The sequence below is a fragment of the Vombatus ursinus genome, unplaced genomic scaffold, assembly GCF_900497805.2.
Source record: "Vombatus ursinus unplaced genomic scaffold, bare-nosed wombat genome assembly UNPS02009062.1, whole genome shotgun sequence".
Lineage (NCBI taxonomy): Eukaryota > Metazoa > Chordata > Mammalia > Diprotodontia > Vombatidae > Vombatus > Vombatus ursinus.
Window position 1 is genome coordinate 6,216,294 of NW_020948840.1, and position 24,385 is coordinate 6,240,678.

Consider the following 24,385-nt stretch of genomic DNA (forward strand, 5'->3'; position numbering starts at 1 on the left):
CACCTTTATCTATTATTGGTCATATCTATATATTGTTTGTGGCTAACCTGGTTGGGGAGGTGGGATCCTGAAATCCACTGATGAAAACTGACAATGGAGCCAGGAAGTTAAGAGGCTGTTGGTAGACATAAAAAATTACTAGAAGGTATTGGAGAGTAGGCTTTTGAATAGCATCGATGGGACTAAAAATAGAGGGAAGGAAAAATGCACAGAGTAGAAAGTGGTAGGAAACACTGAAGCCAGAAGTCATAGGATCAAGGATCTAGAGCTGGAAGTGACTGTAAGGAGCATGGTATAGAGGTAATGAGGCACTCATCACCTTCTAAGGCAGCTAATTCCATTCTGGGGTACCTCTAGTTGCACAATACAGTGGCAAGATGTCTACATTTGGTGTTAGAGGACCTGAACTAGAATTCTGGCTCTGCCACTTAACATCAGTGTAACCATGAGCACTTAAGTAGCTTACACCCTCTCTGGAATTAGTGCCCTCATCTGTAAAATGAGGAGGCTGAACAATACAGTATCTACGTTTCCTTCTACCACAAAATCTAAATTCTGTAAAACAGTAAAAAAAAAAAAATCTGCTTGCTTACTCACTGAATTTTAGTGCTTGAAGGGTCCTTTAGAACAGTCTCTCCACCTATGGATCACAGGGCTGTGGAATTAGTGCTAAAGTTAATTTCACTAAATAGCTTAACCTAATAAATAAGTAAATACTCCTTCCAGTTTTTTGTTTTGTCCTATTTGGTCTAGACCAGGGGTTGGAAAATGGCAGCCAGTGGGCCAAATCCAGCCTCCCGCCTGTTTTTGCAAGGCCTGCAAGCTAAAAATGATTTTTAACATTTTAAAAAACAACACTTTACTTCATAATGTAAAAACTATTCTGAGCTCAAGGGTCATACAAAATCAATTTTCTGCCTATTGGCCATAGTTTGCCTATGATTTTACCAGTATAGAGAGTTAGGTCACAAAGAAATTCCCTCTCCCAATGAATGTCAACAACTGTCCTACAACTTTCAGTCTTAAAAGAGTCATCTGTACAACTGAGGCCAGATCTGCAACCATTCTTTCCCACTACCTTTCAAACTTTGCATAGACTGACTAAATCCTTCCTCATACACATACATATTACTTTCAGTGTATGTAGATATTGTTATTACAAATTATTTTAAAGGCATTGTTGTATTCATAGTCATTTTTAGCATTATGCAATTTCTCACACAGATATTAATATTACAATTACTACCAGGAAAGATCTTCAAAATTTTTTACATTATGATGAGATCCTCATACTGAAAAACATTGGGAACTGTCTTGGCGGTTCTCTAATTAAATACCTCCAATTTATTAAAAAAAAAAAAGGGGGGGGGGGAATTGAGCCTCAGAGAAAATTATCCAACATCACACAACTGAAGTGAAGACAAAAGCTTGGGTCCCCTGATTCTCAGTCTGAGATTCCTTCCCCTGCGCAAGACTGTCTCCCCTCACAGTTTATCTGTTTTTAATAACGCCTTATTTTTCTTTATTTCTAAAAGTAGGGAAAAGCCCGTTCATCTAAATCTCAACCTTCTGGCCAAGATTGAGGCATTATTGCCACCTTGTGGCAGTATACCCTAATTGCATGAAAAATTACCTTTCTTGGGGTGCTAGGATTGACATCCTCAAGTGCTGATCTTACAAACTTAAGATAAAAAGTGCTTAATAAATGGTTGTTGAAATTGATGAACTTGAAGTCCTAGAACATTTCCTATGTCACTCAGCCCTAACCATGGGTAATGTCTCTTCTACCGTTGTCTTATATTGTTCTAGGAAGAATATCAGACTTAGAAGGAGGCTTAAAGGCCATCTAGTCCAACTTTCTTGTTTCACTGAGAAGAAAACTGAGACCTGAGTAGGAAGGGTCTTGTCCATTTGCTCAAGGTCACAGACCCAGGAAGCAGCAAAGGCAGGCCCAATGAATGGGTCTCTTGACTCCCAAGGTTAAGTGCTTGCCTAACTCTAACTTGCTGTTTTATTTTAAGAATTAACTGTTGAATGAATAACTAAAGGATCAGAGAAATCAAAGCATGAGACTTGAGTCCTGACATCACCAAAGTATCATAAAAACAAGGCTTTGGGCCTCACAGCCCAAGTCACAAACATATAAAAGGCAGAAATGATAACATCCATTTTCTCCTCATCCCACTTCACTCTCCATACCCACAGTACTAAAAGTCTGTAGACCTGTAATTCCTAAACTTGCAATAATGTGTGGGCCAGGTAGCCTTGCTTATCTGGTACAAGGTCCAGCCCCTGTAGAGGCTGGATGCACAGATATTTCACAGGAACTGAAGGGTGTTGGCACTCTCAGCCTCTGCAGAACCACAATGGTAGTACCTTCTGAGTTGGCCCAGGAGGTGCAATCCAGTTATCAGCCCTTCTTAGCTTCATGCCTGAAAACAGCAGGCCTCCATACCCTCCTCTCAGGCCACCCCCACCATGGAAGCAGCTGTCCCCCTTTAGAGAAGTCAAGATCAGCTTCATAGTCCCTCCCTAAGGAGAGGCAGGGAGGGGAGGCAGCTGTCAGCAGACATGGGGAGGAGAGTGCCTTGATTCTGGGCAGCTTGGGCATGGAGATTAAATTCACATGCCTATATTCTGTCTTCTCTGTTATGAGACACTGTCCAGAGGCATGTGTGGAATTCTGAATGGTCACCTTGTTTCCTTAGCAATCACTGTCCTGTCATGGTATTAAATAGCCAGTGGCCACCATCAATCATCCTAGCCTCTCAGGCTTACTATAATGATGGATAAACACAGGCCATTCCAGCAGAGTCCCATCTGCTCTCCCAGGCCACTCTTTTTCTAGACCACTGCTTTAAGATTAGGTTCCGGCAGTCCACTTGGCTCCTTTATGATGACAAAGGTCAGTGAAATTCTGGTGCAGAGAAGAGACATTATGAAGATGCCTAATGAGGACCTTGTCTATAATTCTGCACACCCAAATTCTAATATGAAAAAGACTGGTTCTCTACTAATAGAACAACTCAATTCACATCTATTAAGCCCCTTAGCAAAAGGCACTATACTAAGTGCTAAGGATACAAACACCAAAGTTCCTGATCTCAATGGACTTAAAATTACACTGGAAGTTGGGGTCAGTTATAACAAGTATACATATAAGTAGATATAGGTAAGGTGAAGAGGGAGAGAACATTAACTACTGGAGGAGGAAAGTAGAGTTCAGGGAAGGCTTCATAGAAGAAATTAAACCTTAAAGGAAAATAAAGATTCTGAGAGATGGGAAGGAGGCAGGATCAGAGCACAAGATGTTGTTAATCTGCCACAATAGCTTGTGAATGGGAAACTCTCACTCCTTAAGTAGGAGCCAGGGGTGTGATCCCCATGCATCTCAGCTACCTTCTGGTAGATTCAAAGCAGAAAAATAGGCCAAAGAGCCTGATCATTGAGAGAAGATGGAGACCAGAGTTTGAGGTTTTGTCTTTTAATCTTGTGGCAAAAGCTGCCAGTTCTATTCCTAAGGACATCTCTGAAACAGAACCATGAGCCAAATATTTGTTCCTCTGCAGTAGCCCTCATTCCAAAAATAAGTAGCTGTCTGCCCCCTTCCAGAACCACAGAAGACAGCTGGGGTGGGTATTCCTCAAGCTCAAGGATCCTGGAAATTGAAGGAGTAACCTTTCTGTGCTGCTTTGATAATATAAGTAGAGAGATGCCCCTCAAACTTCTTGGGAATAGGTTAATTACTGTACCTATCATCACCCATCACCATCACCATCACTATCACCATCACCATCACCATCACCACCATTTGCTTCCTCTACATCTTGCTCATCACTATCAACATTAGGTACAGCATCACAGAGATGAAAATGACTGCAGGACTTACCTTCCACTGCAGAGAGTGAAACCACTGGTCTCTCAGATAGCTGTTTGCAGCCTGCAATGGAAAAAAACAATAAACATGTGTTACCATCTATCTGCAAAATTTTCAGTCCATTTGGCACAATATAACTGGATCTCCTGCCTACCATACTCTATGTACTAGGTACATACTCAGGTCCTTTTGCTACGTATTATGTACATACTCATGTCCTTTCACCTTATTTAACCATCTATTGGATTCCCAGCTTAAGTCTATTCACTTTTTTTTTTTTTAAAAAAGGAACCAGTGTTGGGATGGGGGATTCAGAAAATTAAGAAGTTGATTTTATCAATGCTTCTACTTTCACTGAAATCCTGTTCGTGGCATGGAGGCAACCTTGCGCTCTTAAAGGCCATGGCAATGGAGAACAAACTCTGGCAGGTCTCACCCTATTGGAAAAATTCTAGGTACCTATCTGGTGATGAATTACCAGTCTGTTGTCTAAGAGCCAGCCCATCCAGGATTGGAGAAGTTCATTACCAGATTGGCCACAAGGTGATCAATTTTTCAGCCATAACAAACAGAACAAAATCCATCTGCTAAACTGTAGGCAAGGTCAGAGAGGAGGATGCTATCTGCCTGAGAGGAAGAAGTACTCTTCCTGAAAATTACAAATAGTTGGATGAGTGATGCATTTACTTTTATGAAAACTTACAAACTGGCATTTTAACCCATATTTTGTATACTCAATTTCTTTGTACATTCTAAAATATATTTATTTAGCCAACCCAGTGGCTCCTCTATAATTGATCAGGAGGTACATGACAGAATTACAGGACTTAATTTGTTTAGCCTCTCACCTCATTCCTTGGTTATGGAGTCTGAAGTTATATACACTCAAGCACAGATTTGGTAGGAGAGCTCCACTGCTTCCTCTCAGGGCAAGGCCAGAGGCAACAATGCACATCTTGGTATTCTTCCATGTGGTTCTTAAATGGATTTAAAAGTCTTTTCAGAATCTGTGCTCTTAGGTGCCATATGGAGGCCCCCAGTACCAGGTAATCAACTCTCCAGCAAAAGACTAAGTGCTATTTAAGCAGGGAATCTAGGAGGGTGAAAGTCATCTAGGGAGGGTCTCATTCCTGTCACAGGTCCTGAGAGTCCCTTGTTGAACAAGGGGAAAGAAGAGAAATGGACAGCTTGGTTTGGGTATCTATATAAATACTGTAATTACCATTCTTAGGATAATACAATCAGTGGGCTTCATCTACGCTAAGCAGCGCTACTAAAAGTTCTTATGGTTAAGCTCGGGTCATGCCCAATGAGGAAACAGTTTTGATGCTTCCAAAGGTCACAAGTTCCTGTTACCAAAAAAATGATAAAAGTAGCACGACTGACGTCAATCTATTAATTGCACGGGACATGCCTTCACAGGTTCACTGCCCTCCAACTTGCCTCTGGAGGTAGCATCATTTCTCCTAACCCACTCCATGGCACTGATTCTCAGCAGATAAATCCTTTTTTTTTCTCATAATGAGGGACAATTTAAGAAGTTAAACACCCATTAGGAAAGTCAGGGGATTTCCAATTTAGAAAAATTATATCCTTTGAAAGGTTGGCTTTGCTTTGTCCTTCCTTTGTGAGAATCTTGTCAAACATTGTCTACCCTTGCAACAGAGGTCAAGGGCTTCATGCACGATGACTTTCCTTCTCTCTTCCTCATTCCTCCCCCCCACCCCCCAATCAACTGTAACAGGTTTTAGAAAGAGTAAAATCCTCCATCCGTGACAAGATGAACTTTATTTGTACTACCTCAAGTTGACCAAAAATAAATCAATCAATAAGCAAATATTTACTGAGTTTCTACTACATGCAACATCCCATGTTAGATTTTGTTGGGAGTGGGGAAGGACCCCTCTCCCTACCCCATCCCCAGTGAAGAATATTTTGGAACATTAAAAAAGATACATCCCCCTGCCAGGAGTGATAGCATGTGCAAAATTAAATAACCAGGAAATATTTACCAAGCAGCTCAAGACCTAAATACAAAAGATGTAACATGAGTCACTGCCAAATGAATAGCACCAACAATCAGTGTTCTAATCAGTCAATGGGGGAAGAGAACACTTCGGGCAGGGGGATTTACAGGAAGGATTTACAAAGGAGGCAGAATTTGAAGGACAGGTAGGATCTGCACAGGTAGAGAAGAGGGAGAAAGCATCCCAGGTAGGTAGGACAGGATGAGAAAAACTGGGAAAAGGCAGATTTTGAGACCAGAAGTAAATCAGTATGAATCAAACTGTTTAAGATCAAATCAATCTGGTAGCCTGGGCAGGATGAATTGAAAGATAATGAGACTGAAGGTAAGCAAAGAGGTCAGTTTAGAGGCAGTTATAAAAGTCCAGGTAAGACACAATGAACTCCTCAGGGAGGATGGTGGCAATGAGAATAAACAGAAAGGGACAGATGCAAGGGAGATTTTTAGGAATCAACATAATATTGATAGGATCCAATAGAATGTAAGCCTCTTGAGAGCAGGGACTGTTTCATTTTTGTCACTCATTCCCAGAACCTAGCACAGTGCCTGGCACAGTAGGCATTTAGTATATTCTTGTTGGTTGACTGACTCAGTGCCAAAATGGGCTCTGAGGCTTCAACCTAAGGAAATGGTGGTTATGCTATTCATAAAAATGAAGAAATCAGGAGTTAATTTGGGGAAGAGACAATGAATTGAATTTTAGACTTAACACAGAATTTCAGAGTTGAAGGAGATCTCAAAGGTCAATCTGTCTAACCCATACCTGAACAGGAATCCCCACTACAATTTCCTCAATAATACATATAGCCTCTACTTGATGACCTCTAATGAAGGGGAAGTCACTGTTACCCTACTGTAGCCCATTCTGCTTTCTGACACCTTTATTTATTAGGATGATATTCCTTCCACTGAGCTTAAACCTTGCAACTTAAACCCACTGCTTCTAGTTCTTCCCTCTGGAGCCAAACAGAACAAATTAAATTCTTCACAAGACAATTCTTCAAATATATAAAGACATCTATCATGTCTCCCTTAAGCCTTTTATTCTCCAGGCTAGCCAGTCCCAGTTTTTTCCAACTAATCTTCATCTATACATTGTTTCACCATTCTGATCACCCTTCTCTGGAGGCACACCAACTTGTCAACATCCTTCCCGAAATGTGGCATATAGAACTGAACACAATATTTCCAAATATCGTACAATGAGGCCATAACATGAAGGTGAGATTATCACCTTTCTATTGCAGGACACTATGCCTTACTTAATGTATTTTTGGTTGCAATGCTACACTGTCGACTACCTATCCTCACAACACTATTTCAAGGAGAGTACTTTGTACACTTTCAAGAGATATTAAATGTAAGGTATTATTAGTTTATTTATTGATTCACATTGAGCTTCCACTAAATCAGTGCACTAAATGCAGTCCACTAAATCCTCCCCACCCCTAAACCCCCAATCTTTGTCTAGCCAGGCCTGTCCCCTCTATATCTGTACAGCTGATTGTTTGAATCCAAATGTAGCATTTTGCACTCATCCCAATTAATTTTCATCTTCCTGCACTTGACTCATTGTTCTAGCCTGTCAAGGTCAGTATAGATCTTGATTCTGTCACTGAACACCTTAGCTATTCCTTCCATTTTTGTGTCATTTGCAAATTGGATAAACATATCATATATAGCATCATCCAAGTCACTGATAAAAATATTGGACAACCTAAATCCAAGGACAGATTCTTAGATCATTCCAATGGAGACTTCCATCCAAAGTGACATTAATATCAACTCTTCAGGTTAAGATATGTTGACATGGTGGTGTCAGCAAGAAATCTAAATGAAAATGTCAAGCAGTCACTTGGAAGTGAGGGACTGGAGACAGATATTTGAGAGTGGTCACAAAGAAGGAACTCTTGCAACTATGGAAATAGAAGAGATAGCCATGATAGAGTGCAAGAATCAATCAATAAACAAACACTGAGCATCTACCATGAGCTAGGATTGTGCTTGATGAGCTACAGAGTAAAAACTGAGGTAGTTTCTGCCCTCAAAAAGTTTCTCTCAAAACAATTTTGCTACTTTGTGTCTCATTTTTAACAGTTTTTATTTCTAACGCACACAGGCAGAGTTGGCCTCAAATCAAAGTAGACCTGGGTTCAAATTCTACTTCTGACACATCCTGGCTGTGTCGAATCACTTAACTTCTTTGCACTCCAGGCAACTTTCTAAGATTATAAATTGCAGAGAAGGTGACAATTTGCTTTGGTAGTAATAGTTTCTTCAACAAGAAGTTCCCTGTGCCAGGAAAAAAAATCATAGACAAAGTCCCTATCCCTATTCCAACTTTAAAGTAAAAGTTAATTATTGGTTTTTAAAAATAAAATTTAATTATATTTTTGTCATTGTTCAGTTGTTTGGTCATATTCAGCTCTATGTGACCACATGGACTTTGTTCATGAGATTTTCTTGGCAAAGTTACTGGAGCGGTTTACCATTTCCTTTTCCAGTGTGTCCCCATTTTACAGATGAGGAACAGAGGCAAATAGGGGTCAAGTGACTTGCCCAGGGTCACACAGCTAATACGTGTCTGTGGCCAGATTTGAACTCAGATCTTCCTGACTCCAGGTCTGGTGCTCTATCCACTGTACTACCTAGCCGCCAATTATATTTTAGCTTTTTTGTTTGCTGGATTAAAAAGTATCCTTTATGACTAAGAATTCAATAAATGTTCACCTTAAAAGAAAAAAAAGTAAATCACAGCTGTGACCAATAATCTCTCATAAAAAAGGCAAAGATAATACCCACAAACATTTATCATCATTTAACCTGATAAAATTAGCCTCAAAGTCCTACAGAATAAAGTTAAAGGTACACATACAACAAATAGGCTAGTTGAATTAAGAGTCAGAGGAGCACAAATTGATGTCTTTTGTTTGTTTTGTTTTTTGCTTTTTTTTTTTTTTTTTTTTTTTGGTCAGGCAATTGGGGCTAAGTAACTTGCCCAGGGTCACATAGCTAGCAAGTTTCAAGTGTCTGAAGCCAGATTTGAACTCAGGTCCTCCTGAAATTAATATCATTTTTTAGACACCTTAGAGACAGAAGATCACTGGATTTGGAGCTGGAAGGGGACTTAATGATCTTCTAATCCAACCACTTCATTTGACAGATGAGGAAACTGAGGCCCAATCAATAAGCAACTATAAATAACAGCTATATAAAATAATGTGTGAGAGAAGGCTCAAAGAGGGAAAGGGACTTGCCTAGGGTCATAGAGCTATTAAGTGACATATCCAGGTAGACTAATTCCCTAATATTTTTTCCACTATATCACACTGTTTCCTTGTAATCACAACCTCCTTGAGTTCTGTACCTTGGGACTAAAATACTTGCTATGACAAACAGTATTTAATTAGCAATAATATTGGTTGCCTTAAATATTTAGACAAGCTTTTGCTGGGTAGTTTAAAAGGGCTAGGTCCCTTGAGGAAAAAAAAAAGCTTTCCTTAAAAGTGTGATGCTTCTCTAGACAAATTTCCCAAAATTATTCCAGTTATTAAACTGACCTCAGCAACTGACCTCAGAACCACACTGGGATCAATGTTTTCAAAAATAGCTTGTAATCTCCCTTCTGTATTTCCTCTAGATGGTGAGCCAGTGCACTGTGAAAATCCTCCAGTGAATGAGAAAACCACAACAGCCCCAATGGGAGCAACAATGGGAGTTGTGAACTTAGAAGAGGTAAAAGGTGGGGGCTGCCTGATTTTAAAATTATATTTAAGTCTAAAAAAAATGTTCCATTTATTGTTGAAATTGAATGCAGACAGCACAAATACCAGAAAACAACCTTCCCACAGTCATGAATGAAGCCTATTCTCCAATATTCACGTCCATCCATCTTCTACTCTCCTTTTCCCTTTGCTTACTCTTCCTTCTTCCAGATTTTCTCCCACACTTCAACCCCTGATGCTCACCATGGTGGCCTAGATTTTCCATGACCACGTACGATTCTTTCTCTACTTCTTTTCCTCAGAACTTTTAGGCTTTCATTCATGTGACTATTAAATGACAAACTCCTTGGGGTTAATACAGCAATTTAGATTTCAATTTTTTACCATAACCTGGAGATAACACCTCCTCATGACCACCTGATTCCTTGGCGCAGACAACATACTCTTTAGAATGGGGATTCTTAACTTTTTTTGTGTGATGGATCTCCCTTTTAAAAGGCTTAGGAGAGTTAAAAGTCTTCCATCCGGAAAGATAAAAATTGGGGTAGGGGAAGAACAAGTTTGGATTGTGTCCTTTTGAGAAAAACCTTATGGCCCCTCCCCGCCAAGATAGCTTTTGGTACTTCCATCTGAGACAATGTCCATTTGGCCCAGTTGCGGCATTTCTCATGTGTTGCATGGGCCTAGACCACCCACATCACTGCAGCAGTCTTCATATCTTTCGCTCCTTGGTGGCTACTGGACACAGAACTTTGGGGCATATGGGACAGGAACAAAGGAAGACTGTGGCAGCAGCCTGGTATTTAGCATGGGGAAGGAATAGGAATGAACATCCAAAGGCAAAGACATCAGATTGAAAGCAAATGAAGTAATAAATGTAAAAAGTGCTTTGCACTATATAAATGTGCTACATTGTGATTGTTATTTTCTGACCTGGAGGTCATTAAATAATCCTTTGCTTTTAACTCTCCTAAGCTGTCCCCAATGTGAATATTCTCTCATACTCATAATTGTTTTCACTGCCCTCTTCTAAGCCTTTTCCAGCCCTGTAAAAAGGGGAATGGCACAGAGCTGTGGGTAGCATCAGTTTTGCCCCTAGCCTTTCTGTTCCCAGAAAGATACCACAACCCCAGCCAAACCCTCATAGCCCTGAGCTCAGAGCAGAGACACAGCTGCAGAAGGGATGTGGTCAAAGGAAAGATGAAAAGCAGATCACCACTGCTCAAAGAGGAGAGCCAGAGAACTGAGGGGTGAGTTACCACAGGAACCACTTTAAAAAAAAAAAACATTATTAATATATATTAAATGTATCAAAGTACAGGTACAAAAATCCCCATTAGTCATTAAGACCAAGAGTAAAAATATATGTACATACATACAAAGGGAGATAAATATTTCATAGGCATCTAAGGAGCTCCGTGGAGTGGCTGGACATGGAGTCAGGAAGACCTGAGTTCAAATTCTACTTCAGACCCTTACTAGCTATGTGACCCTGGGCAACTCAATTAACCTCTGTTTGCCTTAATCCACGGGTGAAGGATATGGCTAACCACTCTCATTTATCTTTGCTAAGAAAACCCCACGGACAATATGGTCCATGGAGTCACAAAGAGTCAGACACAACTGAACAACAAAAGATAGTTATAGATATAATAACAAAATCCAATGTTCTACATAAAATACAGTTAAAATACGGAACAGTATTTGCAAAATCTTAGTAAATAATTCCATAGAGATCATTTTTCAAACAACCAGTGGTGATCAGCTGCCATTGCCACCAGTGTCTGTCTGCTTTTCCTCTGGGATCTAACTCACCATTCTCCCATTCCATCTTGATTTCTTCCCTGCCAGGTAGTGCAGCAGAAAGACCATTGTACTTGGAAACAGAAGGCTTGTGTTCCAAGTCTTGGTTCTCTCAATTACTATGTTTTCTTAGGTGAAACATCCTCTCAGTACTTCAGTTTACTTCTTGAGGGGATTTGGTTTCTAATGTCCCTTCTTGGATCGGAGATTTTTTGTTTTTGAAAAGACATTTATCTGAACTCAGATCACAGAGAAGTAAGAACTCAGAATTCCAGGGAGTCAGGAAAACTTGCAGTGGCTGGAGAGGAAAAGAGTTGACTTACAGGAGTCAGTTGGACTGGCCCAAGCAGGCTTAAGAATTTCAAGGTTAGAATGCTTGCAGGAGAGAATATCTAACACAGGAATTAAGTAAAACATAAAAACCTGAGAACTGGAGTACGGAATAGATTTCTGCTTTTCACAGGAAAAGCAAGGGCTTGAGACTGAAAAGGCTGATAAGAGCTTGAGTCAGAAAACTGGAGTAGCTGATAAGAACATCCAAGTGTGGATCACATGAGGCCCTGAGGCACTGGGAGGAGGAACAGGAGTCAGCCATCTGAAGGAGCCTCTAAGACAGATATGTAGAGATAAGCATGAAACCTGGATATGCCTGAGGCAAAGCATTACACACAAGAAGAATGTCCTCCAGGCTGAAGAGTCTTGTCCTAGCAACATCTCCCACATAGCAAGAATGACCTCTGGGCTCTGTCGGCCAGTCAATCCAACATCTCTACATCGCTCCTGGCAATACATAAGAATCCTTCAAGGACTCATGATGCTTCGCTTGGCTAGTCTAACCACCAGTCTCTGGGCAATATGGGGCTGATTTAAGAAGGCATAAGATGAGTACAGAGAGGTTGTCTTCTAGATTAGTGGGGAAAAAAAGAAGCACTCCACCCTCACAAAAGAATGAGGATTGAAAAAAAGCCTGGATTTGGCAATTAAGAGATCATTGGTAATTCATTCCTTTCATCAACTGCCCCATGTTCCTGTTAGGAGGAAGGCTTCACCTGTGGGACTGTCTCACACCAACAGGAATGTGTGCTCATGTCTCCTCTTCCCTCAGTTATCTTCTTTTCCCTTCAAGCTAATTAAGTTGAACCTCTTTTATTTTGATGGCCACTCCACCAGCTACAGTAAGCTGCATCTTCAACCAGATCATTTTCACCCTCAGTGAGTTCTTGCCATTATCACTAGTTTCCCTCTGCATTCAGTTCCCAGATTCAGAACAGCAATCCCAAGTCATGCCTGTGGCTGTGCTGGTATTTAGGTTCACTGGGAAATTATTCTATTGGAGTAGTTCAGACAAGCTCTATTATCCTCTAACAGCAGTCTTGAAGAACCCTCTCCTCTTTACCCCTGACCAAATGCTGCCTGTTCCCCATCCCTCTCTGCTCCCTATAGAAGGATGTTCAAGGCAATTGCTTCCTACACAAAAGCATCAAAGCCCTGAAGGCTGAACCTGCCCTCTTTCATCTGAAATGCTCTTTTTTTCCACGTGACAACACTATCATAATCTAGCTAGTTTCTTGGACCAGCACATAGCATGTAGACTTCGTTTACTCCACTAAATACACTCCTCCCCGCCATGACTACTGTAATAGTGTACTAAGTGTGTTAGCCAACGTTCTGTTCCAAGGTCTCCTCCTTTTCACCTATATTCTCTCTCAGTAACCTTATCAGATCCCATTGGTCTCTTATCTCTACACAAATAATTCATATATCTACATGCCCAGCCCCAGACTCTCCTCTAAGCTATAGTCCAGTATTGCCAATTGCCCATCTGACATTTTAAACTAGATGTCCCAGAGATAAACCCAACATGTCTAAAAACAAATCTTTCCCCAATACCCTACCTTCTTCTAAACTTCCCAATTTTTGCTGAAATCATATCACCATCCTTCCAGGATTCGAGGTTCATAATTTCAACATTATCTTGGAATCTTACCTCTCCCTCAGTCCACAAAGTCAGTCAGTTGCCAATTCTTAGCAGGTCCACTTCCCAGCATCTCACATTTGACCTCTTCTCTCCCCTCACACAGGTACAAGCTGTTCAAACCCTCATCACCTCTTCCAAAGATGATTGTCATAGTCTCCTAATTTGTCTGTCTGAATCAAGTCTCTCACTACTGTAATCCATCTTATACACTGATGCCAAAGTGGCTAGGTGGTGCACAGACAGAGCTCTGGGCCCAGAATCAGAAAGATTTGAGTTCAATTCCAGCTTTGGACATTTTACAAGCTGTGTGAACAAGTCATTTAAGTTTCTGTCTGCCTCAGGTTCCTCAACTGTAAAATGAGGATAATAACAGCACCTACTTTGCAGGGTTGTTGTGAGGGTACAATGAAATAATATTTGTGAAGTGCTTAGTGCAGTGCTTGACATATAGTAAGTGTTATATAAATGCTTATTCCCTTCCCTCAAAAAAGTAATTTTCCTTAAGCTCAGATCTAAACATGTGACTCCCCTACTCAACCAATTGCAAAGACATCCAATAGGATATCATTCTAGAACAGGCACAATAAGATGAGGTTGTAGGATAAAAGATAAAGTTATTTATTTTATAAGGGTAGGGAGTAAGTTTTTAAAGCCCTATACAACTTGGCCCTACCCAATCTTCCCAGCCTTCTTGATCATTACTTCCTGTACTCTTCAATCCAGTTAAACTGTCCTACATCACCCTGGTCATGATGCTTGACCTCTATACATGAATTTCCTCTCCTATAAAATGAGGAAGTGGGGGCAGCTAGGTGGCGCAGTGGATAGAGTACCAGCCCTGAAGTCAGGAGGTCCTGAGTTCAAATCCAGCCTCAGACTAAACACTTGACACTTACTAGCTGTGTGACCTCGGGAAAATCACTTAACCCCAATTGTCAAAAAAAAAAAAAAGAGGAAAGTTGAACTACAGGATTTGTACAATCTCTTCTACTTCTAAATCCTATGATTGAGGCACTTAAGTTGAAGATATATCTCTGGGCACTAGAACACTAGGCTTGCAGTCAGGAAGACCTGCATTCAGATCCTGCTTTGGACAGGTACTTTCCTTGTGACCCTGGGCAAATCACTTAATCTTTCTGTCCTAGTTTTCCCATTAGTAAAATGAGAGTGCTGGACTTGATGACCCTCAAGTTTCCTTCCAGCTTTAAGTCTATGATTTTATGAGTGCAAGGGGAACTTGGGGATAGAGGTGAGAAAGTAGTCTTAGAAATAATGAAAGTGCTGCTTTTCAAAGGCATTCATTGCCCCTTATCCTTATTGAGGGGAAGAAGGAGGAAGGGTAGTTGACTCCCTTCTTCAACAGCATAAGTCTGTTTTATAAACCATTAGACTATTTCAGAATTTTCCTTCAGTGGGGGAAAAGTCAAGGACCCTAGAGTAAAAATAGTTTTACATTTTCATGTAAATCTTCATCTGTTTGTCCACTGAGCCAGAAGGCCTCCAGGACGGACTTTCTGGACCACCAGTGCTTCACCTCCTATTGTCTGCCTAAGGAGGACAGGGACTACATAGTACCTTCCAGGATCTGATCAAAGGCATGCACAGCTGTTCCCAAGCAAATTAAAAGGTCATTGAGATGACCTGCCTGGACAAGGGAGAAAGGGCATATTTGTGGGCCAAGTTTCCAATACTGTTATACTGGGATCTAATCCAGACAAATGCAGTCAAATGGGAATATTCTAGAAGATTCAGATTCCTTAGGATCCTTGTATCCAATCAGATGAGAAAATGATTCAAAGATGAGAAAGAAACATGAAGAGGGGGCTCATTTCACTCCTTTTAGGTCTCACAACCCCATTAACTTCTTTAATTTTGGAGAGGCCATATTCCAGTGAATTCCACCAAATTTCCCATTTGTTGTTGCCAAGTTTTTCTTATTGTTTTGTTGTCAGAGAGGTGAGAAAAAAGAGCCAAGCCATCTGCAGTTGAGGCCATCTAAGCCAGTGAGTGCCATAGGAAAATCTATATTGTCTGTTACTAGGCAGGAAAGTTCACTCTATCCAGTTCCAGGCTAAAGGGCCTTTTCCCAAAGTATAGAACAAACAGAGGCTTCCCAGCCCTGGCAGTTGACACAGACTGCCTGTCTTCCTAAAGGGGGCTTTCTTCTTGTGGAAGCCGTGCCCAATCTGGCACCAAGGGAGTATAAAGGCACAGGATGCTTCCTAAGCCAGCTGCCCAGCCCCAAATGCCTTTGTTAGACAGGGGAAAGCAAAGGGAGATAAGAAAAGAGGTACTATTTTCACTTGCCACAGAATGGACCAAGGAAGAAAAACCTACCTGAGATCAAGAAATGAGATTAATTCCATAGTGAATAACTTCTAAGCAAAATCAGACTGTGAAACACAATAACAACATCAACAACTCTCATTTACATAGCATTTTAAGGATTACAAAAAGAAGACATCTCCCTCCTCATGTGCCTGGATCAAGTCTTCTAACAACCAAACTGCAGAAGATAAGCTATAGGGTTCCCCTATTTAGCACACGGAGTTGATTCAATCCAACAAAGTTATTAAAAATCTACTATGTTAAAGGCATTGCTCTAGGCTCTAGTAATAAAAAGCCAAAAAATAAAATGGTACTTTCCCTCAATAAGTTTACATTCTACTGGAAAGACAACAAACACACAAATAAATAAATACAAGGTATATAAAAAGCAATACAATGTAATTTAAGGACAGAATGATAATGAATGGCAGGGAGAAGGGCTTTGTGTAACAACTGTCATCTGAACTGTATTTTGAATTATACTATGGATTCTATTAGACCAATGGTTCTCAAATTTTTTGGTTTCAACAACCTTTATACACTTAAAAATTACTGAATACCCCTAAGAATTTTTGTTTATATAGGTTATATCAATATTTGCTGAATTAGAAATTAAAACTGATAAATTTGTAAAATAGTAATTAATTTAAAATACCAAAACTTACATGTTAACATAAATAACATATTTTATTAAAGAAAACTATATTTTTAATAGTAAGAAGAGTGGCATTGTTTTACATGTTTTCTGCAAATCTCTTTAATGTCTGACTTAATGGAAGACAGCTGGATTCTCAGATCTGTTTCTGCATTCAATCTATTGCAATATGTTATTTTGGTTGAAGTGCATGAAGAAAATCAGGCCTCACACAGATATGTTGTTGGAAAAGTGAGTATTTTAATAGGCAAATAACATCTTCATACTACTATGAAAATAGTTTTGACCTCTCAGATCCCCTAGGAGGGTCTGAAGAACCCCCAGAAGTCCAGTGGACACAATTTGAGAATCACTGTATTTAACAAGAGTGAAGAAGGAACACATTTCAGATATGGGGGATCATTTGTACAAAGGAACAGAATAGGAGATGGAATATTGTGATGGGGAACAGCTAGAAGAATAAAGAGTTCATACAGCAAAATAATATGAAATAACTCTGGAAATGTAGGTGAATGTCAGATTGTGGAGGGCTTTAAATTCTATACTGAAGATTTAAAAAAAAATTTTTTTATACTAGAGGCAATAGGGATGAACCAATTAGAGATTTCTGAGTAGAAGAATAACACAATTAGATCTGTGTTTTGGGGATATCACTTTAGGGATACCACTTGTGGGGACGAACATCCTTGCTATAGCCATAGATGTTAAGTGACATTTGTAGGACATTCACAAACCAAAGAAACCCTAAAAGATGACCAATAGGTTTGTATGGAAATTCTGTACTTTCCCAATCTGGCCATTTTAGCAGATGGTGACAGCTGTCTACAAACTATATCTGGCCAAGGGAGTTTTGGCATGGTAGGGAAGGAAGCAGAATCTATGGAGAACAAATATACACTTTTCTAATGAACTCCTTTTGCTACCTGAAATATAGACATACCAGCTCCAAGAACTATACATGAAAGCCTACTGCCATTTCAGGCAAGTCAGGGGCTGGATACAGCTGTGTGTGCTACCTGTTGAAACAAGGCTGGTGGTAGAGGGAAGGAGGCATCTAGCCTTTAAAAAAAAAAAAAGAACACAGAATAAAAGATAGTTCAAATACAAAATACAATATAATCCAGCAAGAATTTATGAAGCCCTTACTACATGCAAGGCAATATATTAGGCACTGGCATTTAAAGCCCCATGCAATCTGGCTCCAACCTATCTTTCCAACAATTTCCATTATTTCTCTACTGCCCATTGCTAGCACACAACATTCCATCTCTGGCCTCCCTATTTTTTTTTTTTTTGGCTAGGCAATGGGGTTAAGTGACTTGCCCAGGGTCACACAGCTAGTAAGTGTTAGGTGTCTGAGGCCGGATTTGAACTCAGGTCCTCCTGACTCCAGGACCGGTGCTCTATCCACAGTGCCACCTAGCTGCCCCCAGCCTCCCTACTTTTGCAAAGGCTGTTCCCCATAGCTGAAATGATCTCCCTTTTTAGCTGTCTTCTTGGAATTTCTAGCACCCTTCAAGGCTCCACTTCAGTGCTAACTCCTACATAATGCCTTTTCTGATGCCCATAACTGGTAGCGGTAACTCACTACACAGGAAATTGTTGTGTACTGATTTTTTTTATATTCTGTATTTACTTATTTGTAAAATGTTGTTTCCCCCAATAGAATGTAAACTCCTTGAAGAGAAGAACTGTTTTCTATTTATTTTTGTATCCTCACTGCCTAATCCAGGGGTGGGGAACCTGCAGCCTTGAGGCCACATGTGGGCCCTCTTGGTCCTCAAGTTCAGCCTTTTGATTGAATCCAAACCTCACAGAACAAATGCTTTTATTAAGAGGCCAAATGAGGCTGCAGTTTCCCCACCCCTGGCCTAACCACTTAACAAATGCTTGTTGAATTGAACTGAATTGGCATCCGAGATCCCTTTCAGCTCTAGAATAATGATTTTAGGCGCCTTCCTTCTACTACTGGGATGCAAAATGTAAACCTATTAAGTCTAAACATAAAAATGAGAGGAAGGAGAGAGCAATAATAACCTAAGAAAAATAAAGGTTTCCCTTAGGAAGTGTCATATGAGCTAAGCCTTGCAGGAAGACAGAGAATGATTCTAGGAAGAAAAGATAAAGAGGGAATATATTCTAGTCATAAGCAAAAGGATGGAGGTGGGAGATAGCTGGGAGTGTTGAGATACACTAAAACTTCATCTTAGTACTCTTCTTTATAGAGTAGGCTCTATCTTGAACATCACAATTTCTAGAACCCCTTGAAGGGCAGGGTTAGACAAAGGACCTTAAAGAAAGCTCAGGGGTCCAAAGACAGTGCTAGCATCAGGTTCAGTCTATTTTTATTCCATTACTAGGCGCCTGAACACTGCTCTCCTTTCCCTTTAAATGAAGAGCTTCTATATGGCCCAACAGCACATATCAGTTACCACACCCACCCCAAATATTGTATAGCCCAATGAAGCATAATTTTAGAATGTTTCATTATCACGGAGCAAGATTTTCATATCTAAGACTATATACTACAATATCCCTAATGTGAAAATGCATTATAATTTATTCAATAAATGCTACAAAATTATGCTATACAATTACTATGTTTTATTATAACATTTGACACACTGTTATAAGACAAACTACAGCCAGTCTAAGACAAACAGAAATGAAGAGACAAAAATTCTGAGAAAGCACTCCCCTCTTTCCCCACCAAATCTCCCCAATGCATACTCTCCTCAACCACGGAGAATTCTAGCACCTCTCCTGCCCTTGGTCCTCAGCTGTGCCTTTGTAACTTGACTGAAAACCCTCTCCCAACAGGAGTCTAGCTCTAATGGACTGATTTACATAACCACACACAGCAATTCTTGATTCCACGATGGGTAAGGAGGCAGCAGCAACAGTGGGAGGAAGAGAAGGAGGGTGTGGGGAGAAGGGAATAAGATTGGTTAGTAATAGAGCAAGGCAAACAGCTTAACAAGCAGAGCCGAGAGGCCAGGGCGAAAAAGACAGTGGAATGGAAGACGGATGGTAAGGGAAAGCAGCACCTACCTGGATTGTAGAGCAGGGAGAAAAATGTCTCTCCTCCCTAGGGATCCTGAGCCCAGGTATTCTGTGAGGGGGAAGGCTCTCTCTTTACTCCACACCCTACAGAGCTCAGTGACACTGACCAAGTGTGGGAATGGTGGTGGTGATTCTCTCAAAAGATACAGCTGCTTATCCCCATGGCCACAACTGGGGGTCCCTTCTGGATCTAAGTGCTGCTGGGCTCTCTGTTCCCTAGAGCTCTGAGGGCTGTTTTGCTTCCTACTCACTGCTGGTTCGTCAGCTCAGCAGGGGGAGCCTGACGTGGAACTGGTCATGAAGGGAGGCTGCAGAATTGAGCCCCTGCCAGAAAGCCAAGTTTCACTCATCACAATACAGTGTGTGTTCCCATACAGACCTGTCAGGAGGGCCAGGGCTCTAGGAGAAAAGCACCTAACCTTCCCTTCCCCCAAACCAGTGTTTTCCTAATTGGTATGTGAGAAGTTGACTGGGGGTAGGGGGGAGGTGAGGGGTGGGCTGTTATGGGAGATGAGCAATATTGTTGCTGTTATTATTAATAATGATGATGATGATAATAACAATAAAAATAAAAAATAATTCTAAATAAAAATCCTCCTCTAAAGTCTCGTGGCACCAAAAAAGACTCCAAATTCTGCAGTATATGCCAGAAAAGCAAGAGCTCTAAAAGATCCTACCAATCTGGAAAGGATTCAAATACAGATCAGGGGATGGGCTGTTTGTCAGTCATCCGAAGACTAGCCCAGCTAATCATGAAAAGGCTCATTACCAAAAGGTTCACCAATGGAGGACACTTTTTTTGGGGAGGGTGGGGGCAACACATGCAGAAACTCATGAAAAAGAGCTACTAAGAGCTGGAGCAGCTGAGATCTGTGTCAGGGCAGGAAGGATTGTGGTGGTGAAGAAATAATGGATCTTTTCAAATAATGAAGAACACTGATCCTAACTCACATGAATATACTGCTGTAGAATTTACAAAATGTTAAATAAGGAGGGGTTCCAGACATTGCTCCTCAGTACTCATGTGGGCTGTTCGGGGCTGAGGAAGCCATATGCTAGGGACATGGATACAGAATAAAGATTTCTTGAAGCTCTGAGATGGAAAGTAGATGGCTTAGGGAGCCCTCTTCCTCCTGAAGAAGTAGAAACCCTCCAGTAACTCCCCTCTCAATTCTCCGCCCTGAACATACCGTCTGAGGGTTATTTATCACTCTTATTCGCTAACTAAGAAATGCCTATAGCCTCCCTCTATCCTAAGAATCTAAACACAGGTGAAGACCATAGATTACAGAGCTAGAGTGGGAGGGAAGGAACTCTGGAGGTCATGCAGTCCAATCCCCAGCCCAAGGTCATAAAAGAAATAAGAGACAGAACCAGGATTTAAATCCAGATTTCCTGACTCCAAATCTAGGATTTGTTCTACCACATAACACTACCCTCTTGGATTTTCTCATTTACAGAGAAGGAACCTGAGGTCCATTCAGGGAAGGGACTTTGTTCTCAGTCAGTGAGTTGGTGATAGAGCCAATCCTATCCTAGCTTCCAGGCTGGGGCACTGCTCCATTCAACCAGACTGGTTCCTGGAGTAACAATCCAGGCCCTGCCTTTGAATAATGGTTTAGGGAGCACAGGGCCAGGTCAGGAAGTTTTCACAGCAGGTTTAGCATGTTCAAGAAAATATAATCCTCTATTTTCTTGAAGAAAAACTGAGGACATTCTTCCTCCTACTTAAAGGAAACTCCTATTTATCCCCACCCAACCCCCTTACCCATAGTTATCTACCACATCAATTACAGCACAATTCTAGTGTGTGTGCTATTGTTATGACAGAGTCGAGAACCTTCTAACATCTTTCCTCTCACTCTGGAGGAAAAGAACAAGCAGTGAGAAAACACGAATCTCCAGTTACTTGATCTTGAACCAAGCCACCCTCCCCCATCCAAGGGAAGGTAAGAGAGAGAGGAAAAAATGCTGGTTCATGTTTGTTTACTGTACATACTTGCAGTAAGACTGTGCCCCCAGGAATTGTGAGCTGTAAACAGTACTTAGGGGCATTCTCCCAGGACAGCAGCTGAACATCTTCAATAGAACTGTAGGAAACAGAGTTTTCCATGTACCCAGTGGGCTGTAAGGAAACAGAAAACACATATATTAGTTTCAAAAACGGAGACAACATTGGATCTCAATCCTAAGGGTCCAATAGCAACACCTACCCACCCTTGCTCTAACGAGCAACATCCAAGTCCCAAAAAGAACCATAGCTCTAATCTGTCTACTGGCAATGCCTGCCTTGGAGAGCACAATGCACATTGATCACATTTCCCTTATACTGCTGGTGAAGAAAGAAGGATGACAAACCAAGGCCACTCTCCAAATGGAAGCCTTTGTTCCACTATCACAGAGAGAAGTCAATTAGGACACAGTCTCTAGTGAATGCTCCAACTGTATAGTGAACACAGTACCAGCCATTCCAGTGACAAAAGTTGGAGAAAGAAATACAAGATACAGGCGTTGACCCTAGGGAACTAATTATGCAGTTGAGGAGTCAGAATCAATGGACCTACAAATGCAACAAGTCACTTACCAAAAGCAAGCAGGTAAACTACAAACTGAATACAAATTATTGTACCTGGGAGAGAAAGGAGACTTAGGATAAAGTCAGGGTCAGGGGGGCTTAAACCAGGGAACATGGCAAAGAGTCCCTAAGACATGGTTTTATCACTTTGGCTTTGTCACCCTGCATGTTACTATCCTCAACATATTCCTAGTGGTCAGTTATGACAAATATCAGGTTTCACTGTATCAGACAGGAAGCTGTCTGATCATGTTCCTCCATAGCTAGATGGACAGCTTCAGAATTCCAGCATGGCCTAATCCACAGTTCCTGAATTTTGTAATATTATCGAACTTTCTAGTGTCTATGACACGAGCTTACTCACACCTTGACCACCGGGTACATGTGCTCTTACTCTCAAGTCTCCTGATTGTCCTGGTTACATTTCTCTGGACATGCTCCAGGTCGTTAATATCTGCCTTTAAAAGGGTAATCAGAACCCACATGTACAAAAATATTTATAGCAGCTCTTTGTGTGGTGGCAAAAAATTGGAAATTGAGGGGATGTCCATTAATTGGGGAATAGCTGAACAAGTTGTGGTATGTAATGGAATACTATTGTGCTATAAGAAATGATGAGCAGGCAGACTTCAGAAAAACCTGGAAGGACTTAGATGAACTGATGCTGAGTGAAAAGAGCAGAACCAGTACACAGTAACAGCCACATTGTGAGATGGCTGACTTTGATAGACTTAGCTCTTCTCAGCAACGCAAGAATCTAAGACAACTCCGAAAGACTCATGATGGAAAATGCTCTCCACATCTAGAAAAAGAACCCTGGAGTCTGAATGCAGATAGAACCATATTCGTTGCTCTCCTTTTCTTTTGTTGTTTTGTTTTATTTCTTCTTTTTCATGGTTCTTAGTTCTAATTCTACACATCATGACTAATGTGAATATGTTTAATACGCACAATATGAATAAGTACAGCCTCTATCAGATCACGTGCCTTCTTGGGGAGGAAGGAGGAGAGGGAGGGGGAGAATATTTAAAACTCAAAATCTTATGAAAGTGAATGTGGAAAACTAAAAATAAATTTTTTTAAAAAGAAAGCTTCTTGGAAAAAATAAAATACTATTGAATGAAAAAAAAACAAAAAAAAAACTTAAAAAAATAAATAAAATGGTAATCAGAACTGAATACAGATGTGATCTAATCAGGGAAGACAACATTGAGACTATTATTTCCCTTGCTCTAGATACTATACCTCTCTAAATACGGCTGCCATCTTGCACTATTGATATATGTTAAACATAGTTAACTAGGATACTCCCTCACCATTAATAATCTTTTGAAGTACTGAAGACTGATTGAAAACAAAAGATCAACTAGTGATTATCTAGTCTGGTCCTTTTTTTAAAAAGGGATTTGAGGTTAATCTAGCATGATTTATTTTTAATGAAATCACCTCTTCCTTTTTGAAGTGCTTACATATCCTTTAATAATATATTCTGGGATTTTATCAAGATTTGACATCAAATTAACTCTATAGTTTGAAATATTCACTTTTCCCTCTCAAAAATCAGTCATATTTGCAAGTTTGTTTAGTATCCTGGGATGTAGTTCATCCTTCCTTCCCAATCTCAACCCAATAGTAAAGCAATCCAATTCCACATTGTCCTCTTTCCTTGAATCTTCATCCCCCTGTCCCCTTGCTGCACACTCCTTGCTAAGTCATAGACCCAGGTTACTCCCATCAACTGCCTTCTATTCAAGTACTGTTGAATTGAACTACAAGAAGTCACACAACCCTGCTTGACTGGGTATACTACAAATCTATGTCTGCTAATCTCAACTGGCCTCTCAGTGCAATAAGGCATCCTTTTTATTCCTCCATAATTGATTCCCTACGTCACTCCCTACAGAAGCTATCCAAACTTTCTCTTCTTTCCCTAAACCTCCCCGACCATCAATCTTTGCCTTTCTCAGTCAATGAACTCAGTCATAGTTTACTTGAGAGAATAGGGGTAATTAGTCATGAGCTCCCTCTTCTAGCCTTCTCTATATCTCAAAACCTATGGACCTCATGTCCCCCATTCTTTCCTTCATTACTCCAGTCTCTGATGAAGAAGTGATCCTTCCCCAAAAGTCCAAACTCCCTTCATATGCTCTTATGCCAATACCTATCCATCTTCTTCACCAGACTGCATCCTCAACCTTCCCCCTCTCCAATCTTCAACTTCTTATCTATCCTTCCCTACTCACTAGAAACATATTGAAATCTCCTCTGTCCTTTAAAACAACAACCATCATTAGACCCTATCACTTCCTCAAGTTATTGTCATCTCTCCTCCCTTTTTCAACCAAACTCCAAGAA

General features: G+C 40.6%; 1 protein-coding gene across 3 annotated transcripts in view; it reads right to left on the reverse strand.

Annotated features, from left to right (window-relative positions):
- Positions 1-24,385, reverse strand: part of CMIP (c-Maf inducing protein) — a 268,371-nt gene that overhangs the window by 87,808 nt on the left and 156,178 nt on the right. For all 3 annotated transcript variants that reach the window (XM_027850397.1, XM_027850398.1, XM_027850399.1), the window contains exons 2-3: positions 21,455-21,580; positions 3,890-3,940 (exon numbers count right to left, since the gene is read on the reverse strand). In XM_027850397.1, coding sequence (XP_027706198.1) covers positions 3,890-3,940; positions 21,455-21,580 — 177 coding nt within the window. The remainder of the gene's footprint in view (positions 1-3,889; positions 3,941-21,454; positions 21,581-24,385) is intronic.